This window comes from Palaemon carinicauda, chromosome 15, assembly GCF_036898095.1.
Source record: "Palaemon carinicauda isolate YSFRI2023 chromosome 15, ASM3689809v2, whole genome shotgun sequence".
NCBI lineage: Eukaryota > Metazoa > Arthropoda > Malacostraca > Decapoda > Palaemonidae > Palaemon > Palaemon carinicauda.
The window spans coordinates 16,630,643-16,653,749 of NC_090739.1; the positions used below are offsets into that span (position 1 = coordinate 16,630,643).

A 23,107-nucleotide genomic window follows, 5' to 3' on the forward strand; every position below is an offset into this window, starting at 1 on the left:
AAATTTTCTAAATTCACTTTGACAAAACATGTTTGATTAGATCTTAAATCACCAAGGAGCTTTATTTCACTGTTTCTTTGAGGTTGGGTGATGACAAAGCTGGCACTCCTGTAATACTCTCTGTTGTACTGTATCTGGTTTCTTTTTATTGTTGGTTTACTGTAATCACTTCATACATTCAGTGAAGTGCAACTTGGTATGAAATTATTTTGACTTATGTTTGCAATTAATCTCACAAATTTGGTTGCAGTTGATGCTGTTAAAAATTTTCACTATGTTAATCATGTTATGTACTGTTTCTAGTATAAATTGTCACAATTCACATGACCATATTTGCATGTCAGTATACTGTATGTTAATTATATTCAGGTGTCATAGTATTCTCTTTGGATTATACTTAAGTGGTTGTATTATAGCAAGAATTTGGTATACATTGATTATTATTTAAAATTTCAGAATTCCTTTCAGTGCAATTAATTCCTTTTTATATTGTTAACCTCTGTGTCCAAGATGGGTGATAAGTTTTTAGGAATGAATCAAGGTATTGTGCTGGGAGTGATTGTCCTATATGTGAGGTTACTTTTAGTAGTTTTGACAATTCTCCCACAACCTTTACCTACTTACTGTAGCCAAAATTTTTATGAAATCATTTGCTGTGACAAATTAGTTAATTGAAAAATTAACATTTGTTTCTATTTTTTTTTTTAGCAATTGTACCCGTGTTACTGGCGGCTCTTCAAGATCCTACAAAGAATACCTCAAACTGCCTCCAGACTCTGCTAGAGACTAAATTTGTTCATTTCATTGATGCTCCATCTCTTGCCTTGATCATGCCTGTTGTGCAACGTGCTTTCCAGGATCGTTCCACTGAGGTAATTAAATATTCATTGTATTATAACATTGGTGTTGTCAGGATGATTTATTTTTAGAAGCATTATTGCTTTTAGTTTTTTCTGATATGCTGATGTGATGCAAATTTTTTTATATGTAAAATCTTTCAACACTATTGATTTGACTTAGTACTACCTAGCTTGATTGGGTTTTCTTCTGGGTAAGGGCTGATTAATCTATTTTATAATAATTATAACATAGATTAACCAGATTGCAGATTCATATTCATAGTACTTTCCCATGATTTTGCCTTTGAACAAGTGAAAATTGGTATAACAAAATACATTGGCTGGTCTGTTTAGAAGACCAAAGGAATGGAGGAGAAAGAAAAGGCACTAAACTCTGTGCCTGATCAAAATGGAAAGCAAAATTAATCTTATTACTGTCTGTAGTATACTTTGGATTAGTGAAATTTCTTGTGCAATGTTGAGTTTTTAATAAATAGGAATGTGTGTGAAATTTCCTTATAACTTCAATGAAAGTACAGTAGTAATGTTTCTGATAGTTTCCATTCATCCTAAGTGAAACTAGGAGTGTTTCTGATTTTTATTTAATGTTACAGGTTCGTAAAATGGCTGCTCAGATTATTGGGAACATGTACTCTCTCACAGACCAAAAGGACTTGCAGCCATATCTTCCAGCTATCATTCCTGGTCTCAAAGCTTCTCTTCTGGATCCTGTTCCCAAAGTAAGTATGGAGTTCTTGAATGAGTGCACCATTGATATATAATGATACTGATAATTCAGTACATTAAGTTAATTTCGATACTGTATCTTATGTCATAATTTTTAGAATAGGTCAGAATTGATTTATATATGAATTTTTCTCTTTAGAAGCATAGTTTCTTTCCTACATATTATGCACTTTAAAAGATGTCAACAATGGGTGTTAGCTTTAAATGGTATGCAGAAGCTTAAGTGAAGTAAGTATATCGTTGTTTTTGAATGACTGAATAAATTAATATGGATAAAGATGCCTTATGTTTTTCTGATTTTGTGGAGTATAAATGAATTTTTTTCCAATCAGGTTCGCTCAGTGTCATCAAGGGCATTAGGAGCAATGGTTAAGGGAATGGGCGAGTCTAGCTTTGATGACTTGCTACCTTGGCTTATGCAGACTCTTACCTCTGAATCATCAAGTGTTGACCGTTCTGGTGCTGCTCAAGGTTTGGCTGAGGTAAGTGTAGCAGAAGAGCTAAATGTTTTTATTGAGTATCTGTCACATTAGTGTGATTGATATGAAATTAAAAAATCAGTGAAATGAAGATTAGTAGCTTCTAACAGGACTTGGATCAAGTTGTACAGAATCTTAACTCTTCCAGTATTTTTTTTAAATCTAACTTTAATTTTCATAAGATTTTTAAGAAGACAATTTTTTGCAGGTGGTTGGAGGCTTGGGACCTGAGAAACTTCATCGTCTTATGCCAGATATAATTGCCACAGCTGAACGTTCTGACATTGCTCCCCATGTCAAAGATGGTTACATCATGATGTTCATCTTTTTGCCCACTGTGTTCCAGGATGAATTCACTCCATACATTGGACAGATCATTCCTCCAATATTGAAGGTGAACCATTGTAGACAACTTTTAAATGGTTACGTGATTTGATTGTGTACAATACTCGTGTTTTGTGTTGCATTACTCTAGATTGTGAGGGGAGGTTGTTTCACCCCAATTCTATCAATCAGATAATGCCCACATTTAAGGTAATTAAATAAAAATGATGAAGGGAAGGAAAATTAATTGAAGGGATAGAAAATTAGAATTTAATGTTATGAAAGGGTAGAGGGAAATCAAAATAAAGTAAAATTTATAACTAAATTATATAATGAGTTTAAAAATAGAAATGAATAGTTAATGATTTGGAATTGCAAATAAAATAGAATTAAATTCAGATATAATTTATTTATTGTTATAGATGGTTTAGGAATTTAATAAGGAAAGGATGTAAAAATAGGGATTTGTACAGTACTGTACTTTGTGCTATTACTGTAGTAAAACCTACAGTACAATTAGTGGACTATGTGAAAACAATGTAGTGTGTTGTTTGTAGTGTTGAGAGACTGCACATAGGCAGTGGTTAGTTGGTTAGGGGAGCTATAGACCCAAGGCACCAATATTACCCGGTTTTACGCTCTTCGTTGGTGTGTCTGTTACCTAACCCCTGTGATGATGCAGGGCTGACAATATTGCAAAAGTGAAGCATAAATAACTTGATAGAAATAACAGAAGGTGAGGAAAACAAATTACATATTCTTGAAGACATAGATTTGGTTACCAGAGGTTCCGAATTTTCATGCTCTTAGTTTATTGTTAGTTAGAAGATCTTCCTTGAAAATTAAAGACAATACCTGTCAGGAGAAGAAAGCAAACAAAGTGAGGATTAGGTTACATAAGTGTATTAATGTGGCACAAATTTCAAATTTTCATTTATGTTTGAAATTAGATATTTTTTTCTCATTTTGAAATGACAATTATTTCATGCAAGAGATTTTGATTTTATGTGGATGGTTTTGGTTCAAGATAATTAGGTAGCAGTGTCAGATTATGCTTCTGGATTAGTTTAGAGATTTTTTTACATCAATGTGCTAATACTTAAAAGCAGTGATTTGTGATTTTTAACTAGGAAAATCTTTGCAGGCTCTTGCAGATGAAAATGAGTTTGTCCGAGAAACGGCTCTAAAAGCAGGTCAACGTATAGTCAACACTTACGCAGAATCAGCCATTACTCTACTCTTACCAGAATTAGAAGCTGGTCTGTTTCATGACAATTGGCGTATTCGTTACAGGTATGGTGTTTTATATTTAATGTTAGCACTTCACCATTTACTTGTATTTTCCCTGAGCCTTGTCTAAGTACGTAACATTGTAATAGGAAATTTGCCTTTTGTAAACTATGATTAAATTTGTCCTGAGATTTCCCTGTATGATTTTTCTTTGCACTCTTCCTCTGTCTCGCTGGTATATCGTAATAAGTGTTATTGTACTACGTTAGAGATTTAAGTTGTAGCCCAATGTATTAATTTGTCTATTTTACAGTTCAGTGCAGTTGCTTGGCGATCTGCTTTTCAAGGTGTCTGGAGTTTCTGGTAAAATGACAACAGATACAGCCCATGAAGATGACAACTTTGGTACTGAACATTCCCAAAAGGTATTCCTATTTTGTTTTAGATGTTTGTTGTTATCTCTGAAATTAGTGATTGAATATTTATGCACTGCAATTTATTTATAATTTTCAATTTGTTCTCATTCATTTCCACAAAGTTTTCATTTTGTTTTTAATGTTTTATCAGGCTATCATAGACATCTTGGGTGAAGAGAGACGTAATCGTGTCCTGGCTGGATTGTACATGGGACGTTCAGATGTTGCTGTGTTGGTAAGGCAAGCTGCCCTTCATGTTTGGAAGGTAGTAGTCACCAACACACCAAAGACACTGCGCGAGATTCTCCCAACATTATTCTCTCTCCTTCTTGGTCATCTTGCATCCACCAGTTTTGATAAAAGACAGGTAAGTGTTATGATAACCCAACTTAGTTTAGCTAGAAAGTATTTCAGCAATTTTTTAAGAATATGTTAGGATTTTAGTTTTCAGTGTTTTTGTGTGCAAGTGTAACTGCTACTAGGTTTATCTAATTTGAAAAGGGTCCTTAGTAAGGAAGATGGTAGAATAAATCATTCAAGTGTTTGACATATTCATTGATTCATATGTATTTTATTGTTAATGTAATTTCTCGGATGTTTCGGGCTATATTGCCAATGACCTTTGCATTACATTTTTACAAAACAATTTTTTTTATCAGTGGCTTTGCTTTTTATTTTATTTTTATAATCTAGTTCTCTCAAAAGTAAAGCTCAGCTGTTTTGATTATTTTCATGAACAATAGTTGCCCTGATTCTTGTATAGTCATAGTTTCTAGGAGAATGTAGAAGTACTAGTACTTTATGTATTTTCATAAAAAAAAACCACTGGGTGATTTTCAGTAAAATTTTTGTCATTATTGCTTAAGATAGTCTTGTAAGCAGTGTAGACTATCTAGGTTTATGAATGATTTAATCATTTCAACATTCATTGTTTTATTTACAGATAGTGTCACTTTTGTGTGTCACTTTCGTTAGTCTTAGAAGCTTTAGGTCCTGTCACAGTCATTGCTTTACATTCCTATGGGTTGAGAAAAGATATATAAGTGAATTTAGAAAATCTGCAAATATATGCAATCCCTTTCAGTAACATTCTCAGAGAGAAGAATTCATCTCAAAAATATCTCACCAACAATGAAATATGAAAAAAAATTCTTGAAATCATAGACATTAGATTACCGAATAAAGTGTAATGATAGCAATTGCATGATTTGAAATGTAAAGAAACCCTCATGACTGTTTTGGTTTTATGGTATAATTTAGCATCTTATTTTAAGTTCATGTGAATAATATTATTACTGGAAGGATATGCATGATACTTTATTATTGTTTTTAGGTTGCAGCACGTACCCTAGGGGATCTGGTTCGTAAATTGGGTGAACGTGTTTTACCAGAAATTATCCCAATTCTTGAAAAGGGATTGAGTTCTCCTGAAGCAGATCAGCGACAGGGTGTGTGCATTGGGCTTTCTGAAATCATGGCTTCAACGAGTAAAGATATGGTTTTGTGCTTTGCTGACAACCTGGTCCCAACAGTCAGGTAATTTCTTTATTGGTTTTGTTGTAAATTTTCTTGAATTTAGCATTTTCAATGTACAGTTTAATTATCAACTCCTTAATAGGTTATACATAGTAAGAAATATATGTAAATGAACACTACTGTACTATTATGACTTGGTGGTTTGGTTAAACTGTTTACTAACCCTCTGGCGATCCCGGCTGTGGCAAAATCGCTGTTAGGCTCAGGACTTTTGGCCAATGAGCAATGACAGCATTTCAACCTACTTGTGTTAATGTTTCATAGTGTAACTAACAATGGAATAAAGATAAAAGGAACCTGAAAATTGCATTAGAAAGCTGAATAAACTCTATAAAAGGAACCTGAAAATTGCATCAGAAAGCTGAATAAACTCAATAAGGAACCTGAAAATTGCATTAGAAAGCTGAATAAACTCTATAAAGCACTTTGGTTTTATGAATGGATGGTGCCAAAGTGCTTCATCAGATCCTCTGGGATAATGACGATAATTATTTGTTGATGCATAGATGATATTTCTGCAATATTGTCTTTTAATACAGTATATAATTTTAGGTACAGTACTTTTTAGGATGTAATTTTGTTATTCCAATATATTGTTCAGTAAGGGGGGGTCCTATCTGCTGTGGATAACATAGTGCACAAGAAGTTATAGGCTATCCCCTTCTTTTTACCATATGTTTTGAAATATCAGCAATTTTATTTATATAAGCTCACACTGAGTGCTGAAAATTTTTTATATGTTATTTCAGACGTGCCCTCTGTGATCCCCTGTCTTCTGTACGACAAGCTGCAGCTCAGACATTTGATTCTTTGCATTCAACTGTAGGATTTAGAGCATTAGAGGACATCTTGCCCCACCTTTTGGTTCAATTAGAAAATAATGATGAAACTAGAGAATATGCATTAGATGGCTTGAAACAGGTCATGGTTATTAAGAGTCGTGTTGTTTTACCCTACCTGGTGCCACAAGTAAGATGCCTTAATATTATTTTGTGTATTGAAATATTCTTGATATTTGTAAATTTGCTAATTATAATTATTAATGATAAAAACTATTTGTGTGGGTAACTTATCATTTTATTCAGTTGAATTTTCAATAAATTCATTAACATCACAGAAAAATTGATCAATGAGTACTGTATTGCATTTTCTTGCATACAGTATGTGAGCTATATTAATTGTTATTCATAACAGCAGTGTATATAATTATTTTGTAAACTTGTTTCCTAGCTTAATATACAATCATCTGTCAGTGAATATTGCTTGTCCAAAAATGTAATTTGCTGTTTTTTTTTTTTTCTTTCCTTTTTAGCTTACTACACCACCAGTCAACACTCAGGCTCTGTGCATTCTGGCTTCAGTAGCAGGAGATACCTTGACTCGACATCTTAGTAAGATCTTAACTGCATTGCTTGGAGCTCTTAGCGATACTGCTGGCACACCAGAGTATGATGAGGCATTAACTCATTGCCAGGGTGTTGTTCTTGCTGTTATAGATGAAGCTGGCGTTAATACTATTGTAGATGAGCTTCTTCAGCAATCAAAGTAAGTTATCATTTACATATTTGAAATGTTTTAATATTACTAAAATGGTTATTTATGAAATTTTCTTGTAAATAATTTTGCTTTTTAGGTAAGGATTTTTTAAAGTTACCACTAACCTTATTGTATATTAGGTTATTTGTTTATTCTCTTTATGAGACCCTCCAGGTAAGTTAGAAGTCATTGACCTGTTTATGTAACGATTTTCCTGTTTAGAGCCATTAAAAAAGTCTATGGAAGTGGTTAGGTACTCACAGAATTCTTGAAGCTTTAACTTTGGCCGAAGCCTTGAAGTTTTCAGCCTGCGTGTTTGAAAATATCAAGTTAATTCATTCATAGTCCTTTTCAAAAGATTATTCATAGAAAGTTGATCAACTATTATTTAAGGATATATGCCATAATTGATTTAAAACTTGCCAATTGATCTCGCTAAATGGTTCACTAAATGGTTAGGGATAATGCTTACTCTATTACTCATAAAGTATAAAGAAAAATATAATTGTTTTTATCACTAACCCATTAATCATATACTCTATACTTTATACCTGAAGTTGCTGCTGAAGGAAAGTTCCTATGCTGCTGGAAAGGGATTTAGACTGGAGGGGAGTCATTGACTTCTGATTCATTTGCTGGAAAGAGCTTGGTCTGCACTTGGATTTGAAATTTTCATTTGCTGGAAAGAGCTTGGTCTGCACTGGGGTTGGAAATTATGGAAAATAAGAGCTTACGATGATATTTGGAGTGCCTGCCTGTCGAAGATAGCTGCTCTTTGGTTGAGCTGTGGGCCTTCTCTTTTATGGGGAAATCCCATCAGTGTATTCCACATGGTGCATTGTAAGCATTGATAAAGGAATTTTGCAGTGTCCCTTTAACTCCTAGCTGCACATTAATTTTAGACTTTTACTATATACAGTACAACAAGTCCTGGGTTTATTTACAGCTATATACAGTACAACAAGTCCTGGGTTTATTTACAGTATGGAGATAAATTGGTAGGATTTTAGATATAATTGTTTGATTGAATTAGATTGAAACAGCAGCACTCGAGAACTTGCATGACTGATGTCTTTGGTGGTGTCGTAGGTGGGTGGCAGGCTGAGGGAGAGAGCTGGGGGTTGTGGAGAGTGACACAGCTTTAGAGAATACTTCATGTTACCATAGAAATACATGAAAATAGACCTTCCCTTATTATGAATAAAGACTAGAATCACAAATGTCTCCGTTGGTGGCAGAGTGACATTTCAGGATAGTTAGGTCTCAAAGCGGGAGATGTTAGGAGTGGAGAGAAATGCTTAACGTTGGAAATGTCACCATTGGCTAAAGAAAGTGGTGTGATAACAAAAGAAAAAATAAACACAAAAATAGACCTTACATAATCAGGAATGGTTAAAATCTCTAAAGTCTTTGTTGCTTGGCTGAAGGAACGTGGGGCTAAAATCAAGGGGGAACTTATTTTAGTAAAATATCCAGAGGTATAATATATGACCATGTATTGTACTATTTGGTAGGGTAAATAAATGATTTTAACTTCCATATGGTTTATGTTTGTAAATAACGTATCTAGTATGTCAAACCATTATACCTGGCATGTTTTGATATACGTACACTGTATGTCATGATAATGAAGGAGTTAGTTTTTTAATGTCCCCTCTCTTTGGGGACAACCGGTTGAAACGTTACATACTGGATCTGACTTGATACTGGTGAATTACACTCCTGAGTTCCATTCTTTTAATTGTAAAGAAGTCTCCCCCATCCTCCCTAATGAGGAAGTAGATGGTGGAATTTATAACAATGCATTGATCATCATACACTGGGCATATTATTCCAGACTGATTTCCCCTTTGGGGGAAGGATCTTCAGTTGACCATGTATAATTCATCTGGACAGGCAAGGCCATTCCAGTCTTCTCTACCCCCTGAGAGGCAGATAGGAGGTTGCTTGAGTAATCTCCTTTTCTCTTGTATGGGACCAGGCAGTCTGACATTTTCAGGCAAGAAAAATAACCAACCAGTTCTGCTCTAGGGGTGATTTCTGACTCGCCAACCAGTGAATCTCCCTATTCAAACGATGAGGGTTTGTGTAGGAACAAATTACAAATTTTTAAGTAATATGTATATTTTTTTTAGCTAAAGAAGTTAAACTTCCCTCCCCGACCACTCTTCTCAATCCATAGTCAAAAGATGAAAGTGAGGCTCTTATGACAAGTGGTTGGGCTGGGCACCTGTTATTAACTGCCTCGTAAATAATTCAACAGCTGTTTTGGCTTGCCCAAATTCATCTTCCTATTTAAAGGACAGGTTTGTATAGCTAGGAAAAATAGAAATTACTCTAAAGTTTGTGATGTTTAGTAGGAGGACTATACCAAATCTGCCTCAATAACTAATGTTAGGACTGCAATGAAAAAGTTATATTTTTGAAATACAAAAAAGTTTATATATAACACCATTATTCAGAATTAGGACACGCATTCAGTCCCTTGATAGTCGCATTCAGTCCCTTGATAGTGGAGCACAATAGAATGAATATGAAATTCGAGTTACCCAGCTGGGTGCACAGTTTTTAGAGGTAATTGTGAATTTTTACAGATGCTTATGGAGATCTCACGACAGATAAGGTAAATTATGATTAAATGGCTTGTATAGAAAAATTTGTGGATTTTGTATAAAAACTTTACAGTACTATTGTTAGTTGAAGATTTGTATAAATTGATACTGACATTTTATTTTCAGGAATAATAACTTGGGTGTATCAAGAGCTGCAGTTGCCCTACTCCTTGCATTTTGCTCCAACACCCGGGCAGATTATAGTAATTATGTGCCCCAGCTATTGCGTGGCCTTATTCAACTTTTCATCCACACTGATGAAGAAATGCTTAAAACATCATGGAATACCCTTAACGCTGTTACCAAGGTATGATTTTTACTTGTTTGATATTGGAAGAAGATTGATATTTCAGAAATTATTGTTTTTACCATTTTCATTCATTATTTACACAGATCTATGCTTTCCAGAGTTTAGATCCAACTGATCAACGGGCGCTTGTGTCTGATGTCCGTCAAGCTGTTAAGTTTGCTGCATCCGACCTTAAAGGTGACCAGTTGATGCCTGGATTTTGCTTGCCAAAAGGTAAGGTTGATTGAGGGTTTTCATATCACATAGACTGAAAGACGAGTTAGATAATCATGATATATACTCTAATCTAATAATGATATTTGACACATTCTTTGCTGATGTAGTTTCAACAATTTTTCTTGATTCATTATAGGAATTCAGCCAATTCTGCCAATATTCCGTGAAGCTGTTTTGAATGGTGAACCGGAACTTAAAGAAGCAGCATCCAATGGTTTAACTGAAGTCATCAGACTCACAAGTTCAGATGCCTTGAAACCATCTGTTGTTCATGTGACTGGGCCTCTTATTCGAATTCTTGGAGACAGATTTGCTTGGAACGTTAAAGTAGCTGTCCTTGATACTTTAGCATTGCTGTTAGCAAAGGTAAGTTGGGTGATATTATTTCTTTGAGGTTGATATACCGTATTCATGTTAGTGATTATTGTTATAAGAGATTTCTTCCTTTTTTGTTATGATAATCTATCACTCATAACACAAAATTGATTTGACAAAGCAGATATTGCATCTTTCACTAAGAATTGCCTTCTAGTCATATCTTTCCCTTCTTACCATATAACATGACCATCGTGCCTGGGAACTTCTTTTCTCATAAGTTTGGATTCAAGCAGTGTATGGTTATTGGAATTGTAAAGAACAAAAAGATTTTGTTATAAAAATGATTTACATAGAAAATTGTTAATCATACTCTAGTGTCCTTCTGCCTTTCCTTTGCACTCTTGTTGTTTGGTGGGGACAGAAAATAGTCATAAGAGGTGTGGACTTGCTAGGTAGGTATAGGTTGGTTTAACTGGTATTCATTTTAAAGATGAAAAGCATTACAGTATATGATTAAACCTTGAATTGAGCATCCTAAAATTGCCATTTATGAAGAGAGTAGTGAGCAGTGTTATTTATTCCTCATCTTGAATTATTTTCATGGTCATGGTATTTAGCTGTTTATGGTTTCATTTTTCAGCTGAATACGTTATCTTTTCGAAGCCTATTAAAAATGGATTTCTCTCAAAGCAATCACAAGATTAATTAAGTCTGAGGGACACTTGTTGATGAGATTTCTTTTATGAGTGACGTCGTTAGAAAATCACGAAGGTGTAATTGGTTTTGATGGAAAATTTGTTTTGGCATATAGAAAGTCTTTGTATTTGTTTCAAGTTGCATTTCATTTTCAAGAATAATTTATCTGGAAATTCTGTTTGTTTATTCATTTTGTGGCACTTTTAGTAGTTTTATTATTATTACTAGCTAAGATACAACCTTAATTGGAAAAACAGGATGCTCTAAGGCCTAGGGTTCCAACAGGAAAAATAGTCCAGCGAGAAAAGGAAATAAGGAAACTGCAAGAGAAGTAATTAACAATTAAAATATTTCAAGAACAGTAACAACATTAAAATAAATCTGATATATTAACTATAAAACCTTTAAAAAACAAGAGGATGAGAGATAAGATAGAATAGTGTACCCGAGTGTACCCTCAAGATAGAGAACACCCCAAGACAGTGAAAGACTATGGTACAGAAGCTATGGCACTATCCAAGACCAGAGAACAATGGTTTGGTTTTGGAGTGTCCCTCTCCTTAAAGGGATAGTTACCATACCTAATGCGTCTCTTCTACCCTTACCAAGAGAAAAGTAGCCACTGAACAATTGCATTGGAGTAGTTAACCCCTTGAGCAAGGGAGAATTGTTTGGTAATGTCAGTGTTGTCAGTTATATGAGGACAGAGGAGAATATGTAAAGAATAGGCCAGACTATTGGTGTATGTGTAGGAAAAGGAAAATTATCCTTAACCAGAGAGAAGGATCCAATGAAGTACTTTCTGGCCAATCAAAGGATCCAATAACTCGAGCAGTAATATCCCAATGGGTGGCTTGTGCCCTGGCCAACCTACTAGGTTATAATGTAGAGGACCCTTCTTGTTTATTAGGTTTGCACAAAATGTATTTGCTCAGATATGAACTTCAGTGAGACTTTTTTTTTCTATATATATATATTTTATATTATATATATATATATATATATATATATATATATATATATATATATATATATATATATATATATATATATATATATATATATATATATATATATATATATATATATAATAATAATAATTATCGTTATTTTTAACTTTAGGCCAATACGTAAATGGTAATTATAACAGTTACCTACTTTTTAAAGAATTTTCATAACTGCTTCTTGCTATAAATGTATGTATGTCTTTTTATTTATGTCAGTTTTATATAATTTGTATTTTCAGACTGGGGTAATGCTTAAACCATTCCTGCCACAACTCCAGACAACCTTTGTCAAGGCTGTACATGATCCTCATAGAGGTGTTAGGTTACGAGCAGGTGCAGCGTTGGCTCACCTAATTACAATTCATACAAAACCTGATCCACTTTTCACAGAACTTCATAATGCTGTAAAAACTGCTGATGATACTGCTGTTAGGTAAGTACTGTAATCTCCAAAAAATATTTTGTTGCATAAGATATTTGTTCATGAAGACCAAGATATACTATGTTTCTTGTATCCTGTTCAGCACCACTTTCAACATGGTTAACTATGATATTTTTCCATCAGAGCCAATTGTACTTATTTGATGTAATTTTACCTTATTAACTCTTTGACAACCGATGGACGTAATATACGCACTCAAAGTCTTCACCCCATAGAAGACTGATAGACTTAGTACTGTATATGTCCTCAAGTAGATATTGTTTTCAAATATTCCTTCAAAATAAAAATTTTGCGTCTAAGCGAATAGTAGCTCTATGCTAGTGTAGAGCCTATGTTGAATATCATCCTTTATGGGTTTGGAATAACAAATCTACTAGCATATTGGATACACGTGACAAATGCTATAGTTGGATAATTTCTCTTAACTTTACTAAGAATGGGAATCATAAGTGCATATATTTTGGTTGAATACACTCCTTTGATCATTATATTTTGTTATACCAAACGCTGCATAAAAGACTGGGAACATTTAGTGATGTCAGGAAGAATGTTGTATGGTTCTAAGGACCATGCTGATGACTTGGATTTTCTCAGGAAAGGTAAGATGTTGCAATTGTAATTTTTGCTTCAACATCTCAGCAGAACTGAATTATAAAAGTTTGTTTTAGAATCGTGTAACAAACCTGTTGCCAAGAGAAATCCAGTTCAACTTCCTGAGAGACAATTCAGATGAAAATATAAGAGCAGATGTTAGTATCAAATTCGGGATCTGAATATTTGCCAAGTGATGAGAGGGGGAATTTCAGTGACCCATAGTGACAACATCCTTGGGAAAGGTGAAAGTGATAGTGAAGCAGTTCAAGAAACCTGCAAGTATTGGTGTAAGGGAGTCTTATGTAAGGAGGCCTCTTTGGTGTTGGCAGAGGTTAGGTTATGGCTAACTTTTAAGTATTGTTTCATATGGTTATAATTACAATACTGTACTTTATTCTGTCATAAAATGTACCATTTGGGGAAAAAAATGATGTTATAGCTCAAATAGTATGGTCACTAGAGTTATTTGAAAAAAAAAAAAAAAATCTCTTCCTAGAATTCAGGAGCGAACGATTGCACGGCCGTCAAAGAGTTAAGAAAGGTTTGTGGATTTTATGATTATTGATGGTACTGTATTACTGTTATCTGCAAAGTCTACAAAACTGTTTTGTTTCTTTCCATAAAAGGGATACAATGATTCAAGCATTGAGGTGTGTTGTACAGCCAGCTGGAGACAAGATGAGTGACAGTGTAAGGAAAGGCATGGTCGTCACATTAGGGTCCCTCCTTTCACATGACGATGATTCAACAAGACTTTGTGCAGCTGGAGCAATGGGAGTCCTATTACCATGGTTAACTAGTGATGAACTGCGATCAGTTCTTTCACAACATGTATTAGGTAAGACTAGTTTTCACAGGAAAATAAGTACAAATAATCTGGTAGCAAGGATTAACTTAGTACTACGTCAGTGGCAAGCCATGGCTATTCTAAGGCACACTTACGGGCACATCAAAAACAGGTTTAAGCATATCAAACTATTTAAAAGTTATGACTCATGTTCTTCAAGACCCAAATTCTACTACTTTGAGTAACATAAATCAAATATGAATGTTGACACAACTTAAATTGTTTTCTTTTGAGAGTATAACATTGGCAGCTTTTATAGGTCAACTTTTCAGTCCTTGAATTAACATATTACAGCATCTTCAGTATTAAAGGTTTTACATGGTTACCCAAGTCTTCAGAATCATTTCTGCTAACCCTTGTTTAATGTGTATCATAATTGTATTTATGTAAAACGTAGGAAGCAAGAAATTATTAAATTTAGATATCACTGAATTTATATTTCTTTTTGTCAGAAAAGTTCTCTAAAAAAAAAAGTGGAAAATTGTAATAAAACTACTACTGTATATTATCATTATTATTATCATTATTAATAGCTAAGCTACAACCCTAGTTGGATAAGCAGGATGCTACTTAGCACAAGGGTTCCAAAGTAAAATAGCCCAGTGAGGAAAGGAAATGGATAATATACTCTTGAGTTATACTCCCAAAGAAAACTTGTAAATCAGTTATGCTATCAGATTGTAGTACATTCAACATTGGCCAATGTATGTATTTATTGCAATATATTAAGGAATTCTTGAAACCTATTGAGAATAGCTTACTAACATTAGAAAAACTAGTTGATTGAAAACAATAGAGATTAGGGGTTAAAGGCTATGATCTGGATCAATGAGTTAAATCATGTCAAAGTTAAGAAACCACTCTTAGAGCATACCTCATTAATACACTACTTCACATCATCAATTTTGGGTTTTTATGGTGAACGAGTTTGGTAAATGGGCTAAAATCTGTAAATCAGATCCAACATTGTACTTTAGTACACCTTAAATGTTAGGGGATTCATTACTCATTCATTAGCTAGGTTGTGCGCTTTTATTTTAGCTTGTGAGCATACTTTAATATTAAACGAAAAATATTTGTACTTTTGTACTTGGTGTTTGATAAATTTCAACCCATCTCCTACATTCAATATATTTTGCGGGGTGCAGTTTGTATTTTTTCGTTTACTTTTAGATGATAATTCCAATGCTGACTGGACCATTCGTCATGGAAGATCGGCAGCTCTTTTCTCGGCACTAAAGTCTTCCCCATCAAAGGTCTTTGATTTGGCAACCATTGACCAGATATCTTCAACACTGTTGTCCTACTTGTCATCTGACAGAGTTGCTCTTGTTGAAAATGGTATGGCTGGTGTCGGGTTCTTCATGTGCCATCAATTTACAAAAGGGGAAGGAGTTCCTCCTTCACTTGTTCAGCAGTTTGCAAAAGTAAGGATTATTTTACTTGATAATTTTAACCTACCTATCCTAGTTAGGTGAATGAATTTAATTAAATTAAACACATAGAGTTGAAAACATGGTTGCATAACTTTGAAAAATTATTTTACTGTAATTTACTTTGTAAGGTACTGTATGTTCAAACTTTGCTAGTTGAATCCAAAAGCATAATTTAAACAACTATATGATTTAAAACCAAGCATCACAACATTTTTGAGGTAACTATGCCTAAATTTGTTAAAATTATAATTGTCAGTACTGTACGACTAATTTTTAAAATAATACACAAGATGTTCATAGTGCACATGAAATATAGTATAGCAAAGAAATTTTTAGTTCATATGAAATATATAAAAGCAGAAAATGTTGGTCCACATTAATCACATTACAAACCTTGTAAAACAAATTTTTTTTCTTTTCAGCTCATTAATCACAATGCAAATGAAGTAAAGCAGGCGATGTGTCGTGCCTGTCAGTTTACTGCTGAATCTTTATCAAAATCTAATGGCAGTCAACTCCCTCCTGAAGTAGCACGGCTTGTTCTTCCCATGTTAGTTAATGGCACAAAGGAGAAGAACCAAGTGGTTAGATCTTCAGCTGAAATGGCTCTAATTGCTATCTTATTGCTGAAGGAGGGAGATCAAGGCACACAGGTATGGTATTTTTAATCTTACATACATATACCTAGGCATTTGCCCCAATTTTGGGGGGTAGCCGACATCAAACAAATAAAGATATCAATAATTAATTCAAAATCCCATGTAAAAGATTATATTGCTTAATAATACTACTGTAATTAATAATGTAATACAAACCTTTGACCTTTAATAGTAGTATGATTACAGCGAATATGGAAAAAGTCGTTTAAACTTTTAAAACGAGGTAGTGGTAGCTAGTTGTAGTAGCTGGAGGGCAGTCAGGTTGTGTAACCTTCACTTTGACTTTGGCTGCCAATGAGTACCGATATACTTTCTTTCAGCTTGAATCTAGGTCTTGCAGCTGTTGTCCAATGGATATTACTATTGGAATTGCAGTGTTCGATGGTAACTGTAATGGTGTTATAGTTTTTGTGCTACTTGCCGCTATGCAGTGTATTTATTTCTTTCGGGCGGCATGTCTGTTATTGATATCCATCGTGTGTGTGGCTGGTAATGTGTGCCTAAGGAAGGTTTATCCTTCGATATCGCTGGTGCTCCATCGACAAACTGGGAGTCAGTAAGAACGTATCATTTGACTGTTAGGTATTTACCTACGAGAATGTCGTCTTCTGCCTACACAACTTCAGAGAATATCAACTTCAAGTTCTCCCTTCTTATATTGTCTTCACTGGGACTTATGAGAAGTTTGAGTAGAAGACGTCATCGCCTAGTCCAGGAAGTACAATCAATAGGAGTTAAGTTCGCTTATCTCTTACCATTTGTCTCCTTGTGAGAGATGGTGCTATATGCACTGCCAGTCGAGATAAAGGGCTCCGCCGTTCCAGAGATGACAACCAAATCTCCGGAGGTGTTGCCTACTGAGGAATTAATTACCAAAGCGCAGGATGACCGATTAGTCTAACTCCTGAATTTATTTGGTTCCTCTGCATGGTTTTATGGGAGGAGTAGCATTGTTGTGGTGGCTGATTTGGTAACGTCCCTGACTGGTGGACACCAGACTGGGGAAAGAGTCCCGCTCAGACTCGTTAATTTCTTTGGTCGCTACAACTTCAGCATCCTTGTGAGCTAAGGATGAGGGGGTTTAGGGGAGCCTATAGGTCTATCTGCTGAGTCATCAGCAGCCATTGCTTGCCCCTTCTTGGTCCTAGCTTGGTTGGAGAGGGGTGGTTGGGCACTGATCATATGTATATTATATGGTCAGTCTAGGACATTGTCCTACTTAGGGAAGTATCACTATCCCTTGCCCCTGCCATTCATGAGCGGCCTTTAAAACCTTTAAACCATTCCCATTGGAAGCATTGAGGTACAAGGTTCAAGGGCGCTTACCTCAAGATTTAAGTCTTACAAGAGACCTGTAACAGGTGCTACGGGTCAGAACAAAGACTTAAGCTCTAGTCCCTCTGCTGCGAGGAATGCTCCTGACATATGGGTGATCTCTGCACACGCACGAACTCATGCCAACTCTCACAAGAGACCTGTCACAGGTGCTACTGGTCAGGACGAGACTTGCGCTCTAGTCCCTCTACTGCCAGAGATGCTCCCCGGACGCATGGGTGATCGCTTCGTGTGCACAAACTCCCAGACTACCTTGATCTACCTTGACAAGTTCTTAGCAGATGTTTGTGTCCTCAGACCCATAGCCTGGTTTTCACAAGCACCTCCCTCACGTGTAAGCATGAGGGCTGTTTGATTGTAGATGAACATCTCCATGTGCAAGAGAGATGGCATGAAAACAATCTTTGCCACGAGTATGATCGTTGATAAGTGCTATAGTTAAACATGGTACACTCCAGTTCAGCTTCTAGCCCAGCACAATTTAATCTCATTTAGTGGGGTGCAGAATGACACTGTCTTTTGAGAACATGGTGTCGTGGGTTAAAGATTTTAGGTACCCCTTATGGAGCACCAAAAGACGCTTTTCCCACACCAAAAGGGTGGATAGATATCAAAGAACTTTGCTTCACCTGACTCGTGCACCCTCAGCTGTGCTGATAGTGTGAGATTATTATTATAAGCTAGGCTATAACCCTAGTGGGGAAAGCAAGATGCTATAAGCCCAAGGGCTCCAACAAGGAAAAATAGCCCAGTGAGGAAAGGAAACAAGGAAATAAACTAGAGAAGAATGAATGATCAAAATAAAAATTTTCAAGAACAATAACAAGATTAAATTAGATCCTTCACATATAAACTCTAAAAACTTCAAAAAAATAAGTGGAAGAGAAATAAGGTAGAACAGTATAATGCTCTCGAGTGTACCCCCGAGCAAGAGAACTCTTTTACTAGACAGTGGAAGACCATGATACAGAGGCTATGGCTATTGCACTACCCAAGACCAGAGAACAGTGGTTTGAATTTGGAGTGTTCTTCTCTACCCTTCCCAAGAGGTAAGTTGCTACTGAACAATTACATTGCAGTAGTTAACTCCTTGAGCGAAGAAGAATTGTTTGGTAATCTCAGTGTTGTCAGACTACTGAACAATTACATTGCAGTAGTTGACCCCTTGAGCAAATAAGAATTTTTTGGTAATCTCAGTGTTGTCAGGTGTATGAGGACAGAGGAGAATGTGGTAAGAATAGGCCAGACTATTCGGTGTATGTGCAGGCAAAGACAAAATGAGCCATAACCAGAGAAAGGGATCCAATGTAATACTGTCTGGCCAGTCAAAGGACCCAATAACTTTCTAGCAGTAGTATCTCAATGGCTGGCAATTACCCTGGACAACCTACTACCTACAGTATCCTCCCATTTCAAGTGCATCAAGTTAGGGATTCACCCTAACCTTCAGGAAGAACCTTTCAGTAGTGCTAGTCATGAAGGCAGGTGTTTGGTACAACAGACTACTCTTGCTGCTCAGTAGCCTACCCATGCGAGTTTACCCACAGGCCCCAGGATAATCTCATCTAAGATGATGGTTATGACTTGAGTCTACAAGAAGATAGAATGTCTGGCAGTTCTCCTTTTCCCTGTTGGGTCGAAGCAGTTGCTCCCTTATCTGCGGGATTGGACACTAGATGCAGGCAAGCCTTAAGATCTAGTAAGTTTTTCTTTACAGACTAGTTCTGTAATTAAAATTATTCCCCATGCTTCCAGATGTGAGGTGAAGATGGATGGAATGTATGCTCCCATTCCTCACATTATTATACTCAGTTTGTTAGGAAGTTGACTGGCGTAATCACTTTCTTCTCGAAGAGTAAAGTCCATTGATATTTCCTATGTCAGTTAATCAGCCAGATTGGTTATAGGGACTTCTTTCCTTAAGGATGAGTCTCCTATTAAAGGTCAAAGTTTTGTATTATGTTAAGGAACAAATAGCAAATTTTTAAATCGAACCTGAGACCTTTAATTTACATTGGCTGCTTCAACCACCTCACTAAAGTCCTAGGTTAAGGTGAAGGTTACACTACCTGGTGGATGGTCCTACCCTCTAGCTACTACTACCACTACCTCATTTAAAGTCAAACGACAGTTTCCAGCTTTGCTGAAGTTATGCTCATTAAAGGTCTCAAGTATGTATAGTTAGGAAAAATACAAATTGATTGAAAAATATGGGATTTTTTATTCAAATTAAAACCCACAACTAAAGGAGAGTGATGTGGTTCTGAAAATTTAATTTCTTCATTACAAGTGATATATTGGTTTTCAAGAGTTAAGATGAAATAATAGCTGAATAATACTGTACTTTTATTTTTGGAAAGCAAGTAATTTTTTTTTAAATTAATTAATCTTTATTTCCTATTGTATAGCCAATGTTGAATGCTTTGGATGGTAGTCCAAGAGATGTCTTGAAAGAGGTAATAAACAAAAATCTACGGCGAGCAACATATATACCAGTGACACCCACAGAAATGGATACCACTCTGCTTACCTGATCAGACAGCCTTCTTCGAGATGCAAGATCACGCTGGTGCTCCAAACTTCATCTGGCCTTTATTTGGGAGGGCAGTGATGTTTATTTGTTGAAATTTCTCATGGTTTCTTCAGTTCATTCTGTTTTTTTTTTTTTTTTTAATATGCTCAGATTTATTAACTTTCATTATTGTTAAAAACATTTTTCACAGAACTTTAAAGTGGGAAACAAAACCAGTGCCTGTCATTTAGGTTACTCCTCTCACTATGCAGTGTGCTCTTTATATTATGACAGGGTGTGTTGAATTGGTGAAACTGCTCACTCTCGGATGATGTATATAGTCATCATCTAATATTTGAAAATTATAACATTTGTGCCTATACAGTATAACAGCATTTCAAATTCATTCACTTGTGCTTTTGAAGTGGAACAGCACTTAACTATATTATTTTTTCTTATTCACTAAAAGATTATATCCTGGTTTGGCAGGTTTAATTGTTTCCAGTCTTTCATTTATCTAATTGTGGTGAAAAGTTTATAAAATAGGATGTTAAAAATGTATGGGTAGTTGTGTAAAGGAGGCAACTACGCAAGTAAGCAGTGGGTCATCACTAGATCTGCATACTGTACTTCCTTTTTATGCAAGCAACCTTAGCTTTGAAATGGGATCAGCATTGTTTCAAGATATGGAGGGCAAAATAAAAAAAAATATGCTGGTTTTGAAAATTGTTCATATTGTTAGTATGTTACGTTAAGAACTGTCATTAAATTTTATTGAAGTTAAAATGTTGGCGTATATTACAGTATTCCAATTGAGTAGATAAGCAGAGGTGGCCAATTTACTAAATAAGTTAGTTAATAAATTTCATTATATTAATGCAGCATTTTTTATGAAAGATAAAATTTTTGAACGAATATATATATTTCAGTTATTGAAGATAATCAGAAACTGGCTCAGGCAACCCTTTTTTTTCCTCAATTTTCTTTTATGAAACTTGTTAAATTAACACCCAGTAATAAAAAAGGATGAATAAATACCAGAAATTATCTCTATTCCAACCATTGTTTGTAAATAACTCAAATTATGAAGTTAAAGCAGTGACGAGCTAATTAAAGTAGTAAATCTTATTAATGTATTCAAGTATGCTATATTTTGGTTTTAATTTGTTGGTTACATCTATTTCATACCAAAAATATTTGTAGTGATCTTCACAACAGTACTTTCCATGATCTTGAATTTGCAATAGTTTTTAATAGGGTAACATCCATGTACATTTGTATATTCAATGCTGTTGAAACTTAGATATTGCTTGTTGTACTTCTAAGATTTAAATAATAATTGGAATACAGAAAATTTTAAGGAATAAAATTTTGTGTTTAAAAGTTTTAGGGAAATAATTGAATGATATAAGTGAAGGTGGGGTTTCTTGTTATTGAAATGCTAAAATCATTTTTGCAATTGTGGGAATATTCATCCTTATCCTAATGAATACAGAGATTATATTTTATGCAATTTACATGGAGAAATTTTTTGATCTTTTTCTACAGATGACTTTTATACTGTCTCTACATTTTCCAATATAACTTGCTGTAAAAGGCTAAAATTGCAAGAAAGGGTTTAAACTCTTCTGCCTTTGTATTTGAGTACCTCGTGAGTTGGTATGGCCAATGGGTGTCTAAGGAAAGTGTTTGAGTTTCTTTATAGCAACCAAACAGGGTAAACTCTCATCCCTTGAAAAAAGGTAAAGGTTAAAATGGAGTGAGAGAAATTGTGTACTCCATATTAGATACAATCTTTTTTTGAAGTATCATAATTAAATAAACAGATTTATTTATGTGTACTGTAGTTTTATTTTGGCCCATATGAAAAGATTCTAGTAGGTTTACTGAATCTTCCTTTCCTGTTAAGTACTGTAGGTGTACAAGCCTTGAATGTAGTGACCTAGTCGTAGTCCACATCTGAGCGTACACGACTACTATACACAATAAACTAATATAAAACAAATATATGACTGCTACTCTACAAAATATATTAATATTAAGGGTTATTAATGTAGAAGGAATTTTACTTTAAATAAAATTATGTTTATTCCAACACGGAGTACTTACCTCGAACTACCTTCTTAAGAGTATCTGGGATTCTCCTTCCAACCGACCAGAATTTTGTGTAGTTTCCCCTATCTCCGTTTTCCCTAGTGGGGTCCCTCTGTGGCGGATGGATACTCGCCCTGAGGTGACCCAGGTCAGCGTGCGAGAGCAAGGAGCTAGTTCTCGGTCGCCAGTAAGCTTCTGGTCGCGGCGTAGTTCACATCTCGCCGCTCTCACATCCCGTCCGACCCTTTGTGTTACCACGTGGTTACCGCGTGTTATACCCATTTCCTTTTGCCCTTTCATTCACCTCCTTTCCCAGTATTCTTGTGTTGCTTGGTGTTTAGTGCTTCATTATGGAATCTCGACGCCGTTGCCCCGGGCCTAAGGCCGGTAAGTCTTGTGGCGCATGGCTGTCGAAGCCAGAGGTAGACCCGCATTCGTTGTGCTCCTAGTGCAGGGGTAGTGTTTGTTCCCCGTCTTCCACGTGTCCAGAGTGCGAGTCCTGGCCAGAAATCCAGTGGGGCTTGTACGCCACCAAGAAGAAGAAGGCTCCGAAGAGGACCCCTAAGAAGGCTGGTGCCGCGTCGCCTGCCACTCCATCGGAGAAAGGTTCCCCGTCACCTTCCCCTACCCAGAGTAGGGGACGAGGTAAGTCCGTTGCGGGGAAGCGGCCCATTGCCGCTCCCCATGAGTCCGATGTAACTGATGTGGGGGCTGCTGTTGCTTCGCAGGAGTGTGGGGGGGTGGGAGTGTGTTCGGGAGACGAGGTTCTGGTGCCCGTAGGACCTGTCTCGACCGAAGACCCGGTGTGGGGGAAGGCTGGATCCGCTCCTTCCCCTGCATCGTGGCAGTGCATTTCAGGTATTTCAGCACCCGAGGGAGAGGTAGACAGAGAGGCATCCTACAGGTTCGTCAGACCCCGATT

The 23,107-nt window shown here is 35.8% G+C and overlaps 1 protein-coding gene across 1 annotated transcript in view; it reads left to right on the forward strand.

The window, feature by feature from the left end:
• The window catches only part of l(3)80Fj (lethal (3) 80Fj), an 89,901-nt gene extending 67,971 nt beyond the window's left edge, over positions 1-21,930 (forward strand). The window contains exons 27-44 of the mRNA XM_068388158.1: positions 709-872; positions 1,454-1,579; positions 1,919-2,068; positions 2,274-2,459; positions 3,534-3,682; positions 3,933-4,044; positions 4,187-4,402; positions 5,369-5,571; positions 6,321-6,540; positions 6,884-7,116; positions 9,846-10,026; positions 10,128-10,242; positions 10,382-10,611; positions 12,506-12,699; positions 13,929-14,140; positions 15,323-15,576; positions 16,008-16,238; positions 19,988-21,930. Coding sequence (XP_068244259.1) covers positions 709-872; positions 1,454-1,579; positions 1,919-2,068; positions 2,274-2,459; positions 3,534-3,682; positions 3,933-4,044; positions 4,187-4,402; positions 5,369-5,571; positions 6,321-6,540; positions 6,884-7,116; positions 9,846-10,026; positions 10,128-10,242; positions 10,382-10,611; positions 12,506-12,699; positions 13,929-14,140; positions 15,323-15,576; positions 16,008-16,238; positions 19,988-20,113 — 3,302 coding nt within the window. The 3' untranslated portion in view covers positions 20,114-21,930. The remainder of the gene's footprint in view (positions 1-708; positions 873-1,453; positions 1,580-1,918; positions 2,069-2,273; positions 2,460-3,533; positions 3,683-3,932; positions 4,045-4,186; positions 4,403-5,368; positions 5,572-6,320; positions 6,541-6,883; positions 7,117-9,845; positions 10,027-10,127; positions 10,243-10,381; positions 10,612-12,505; positions 12,700-13,928; positions 14,141-15,322; positions 15,577-16,007; positions 16,239-19,987) is intronic.
• The last annotated feature ends 1,177 nt before the right edge of the window (positions 21,931-23,107 follow it).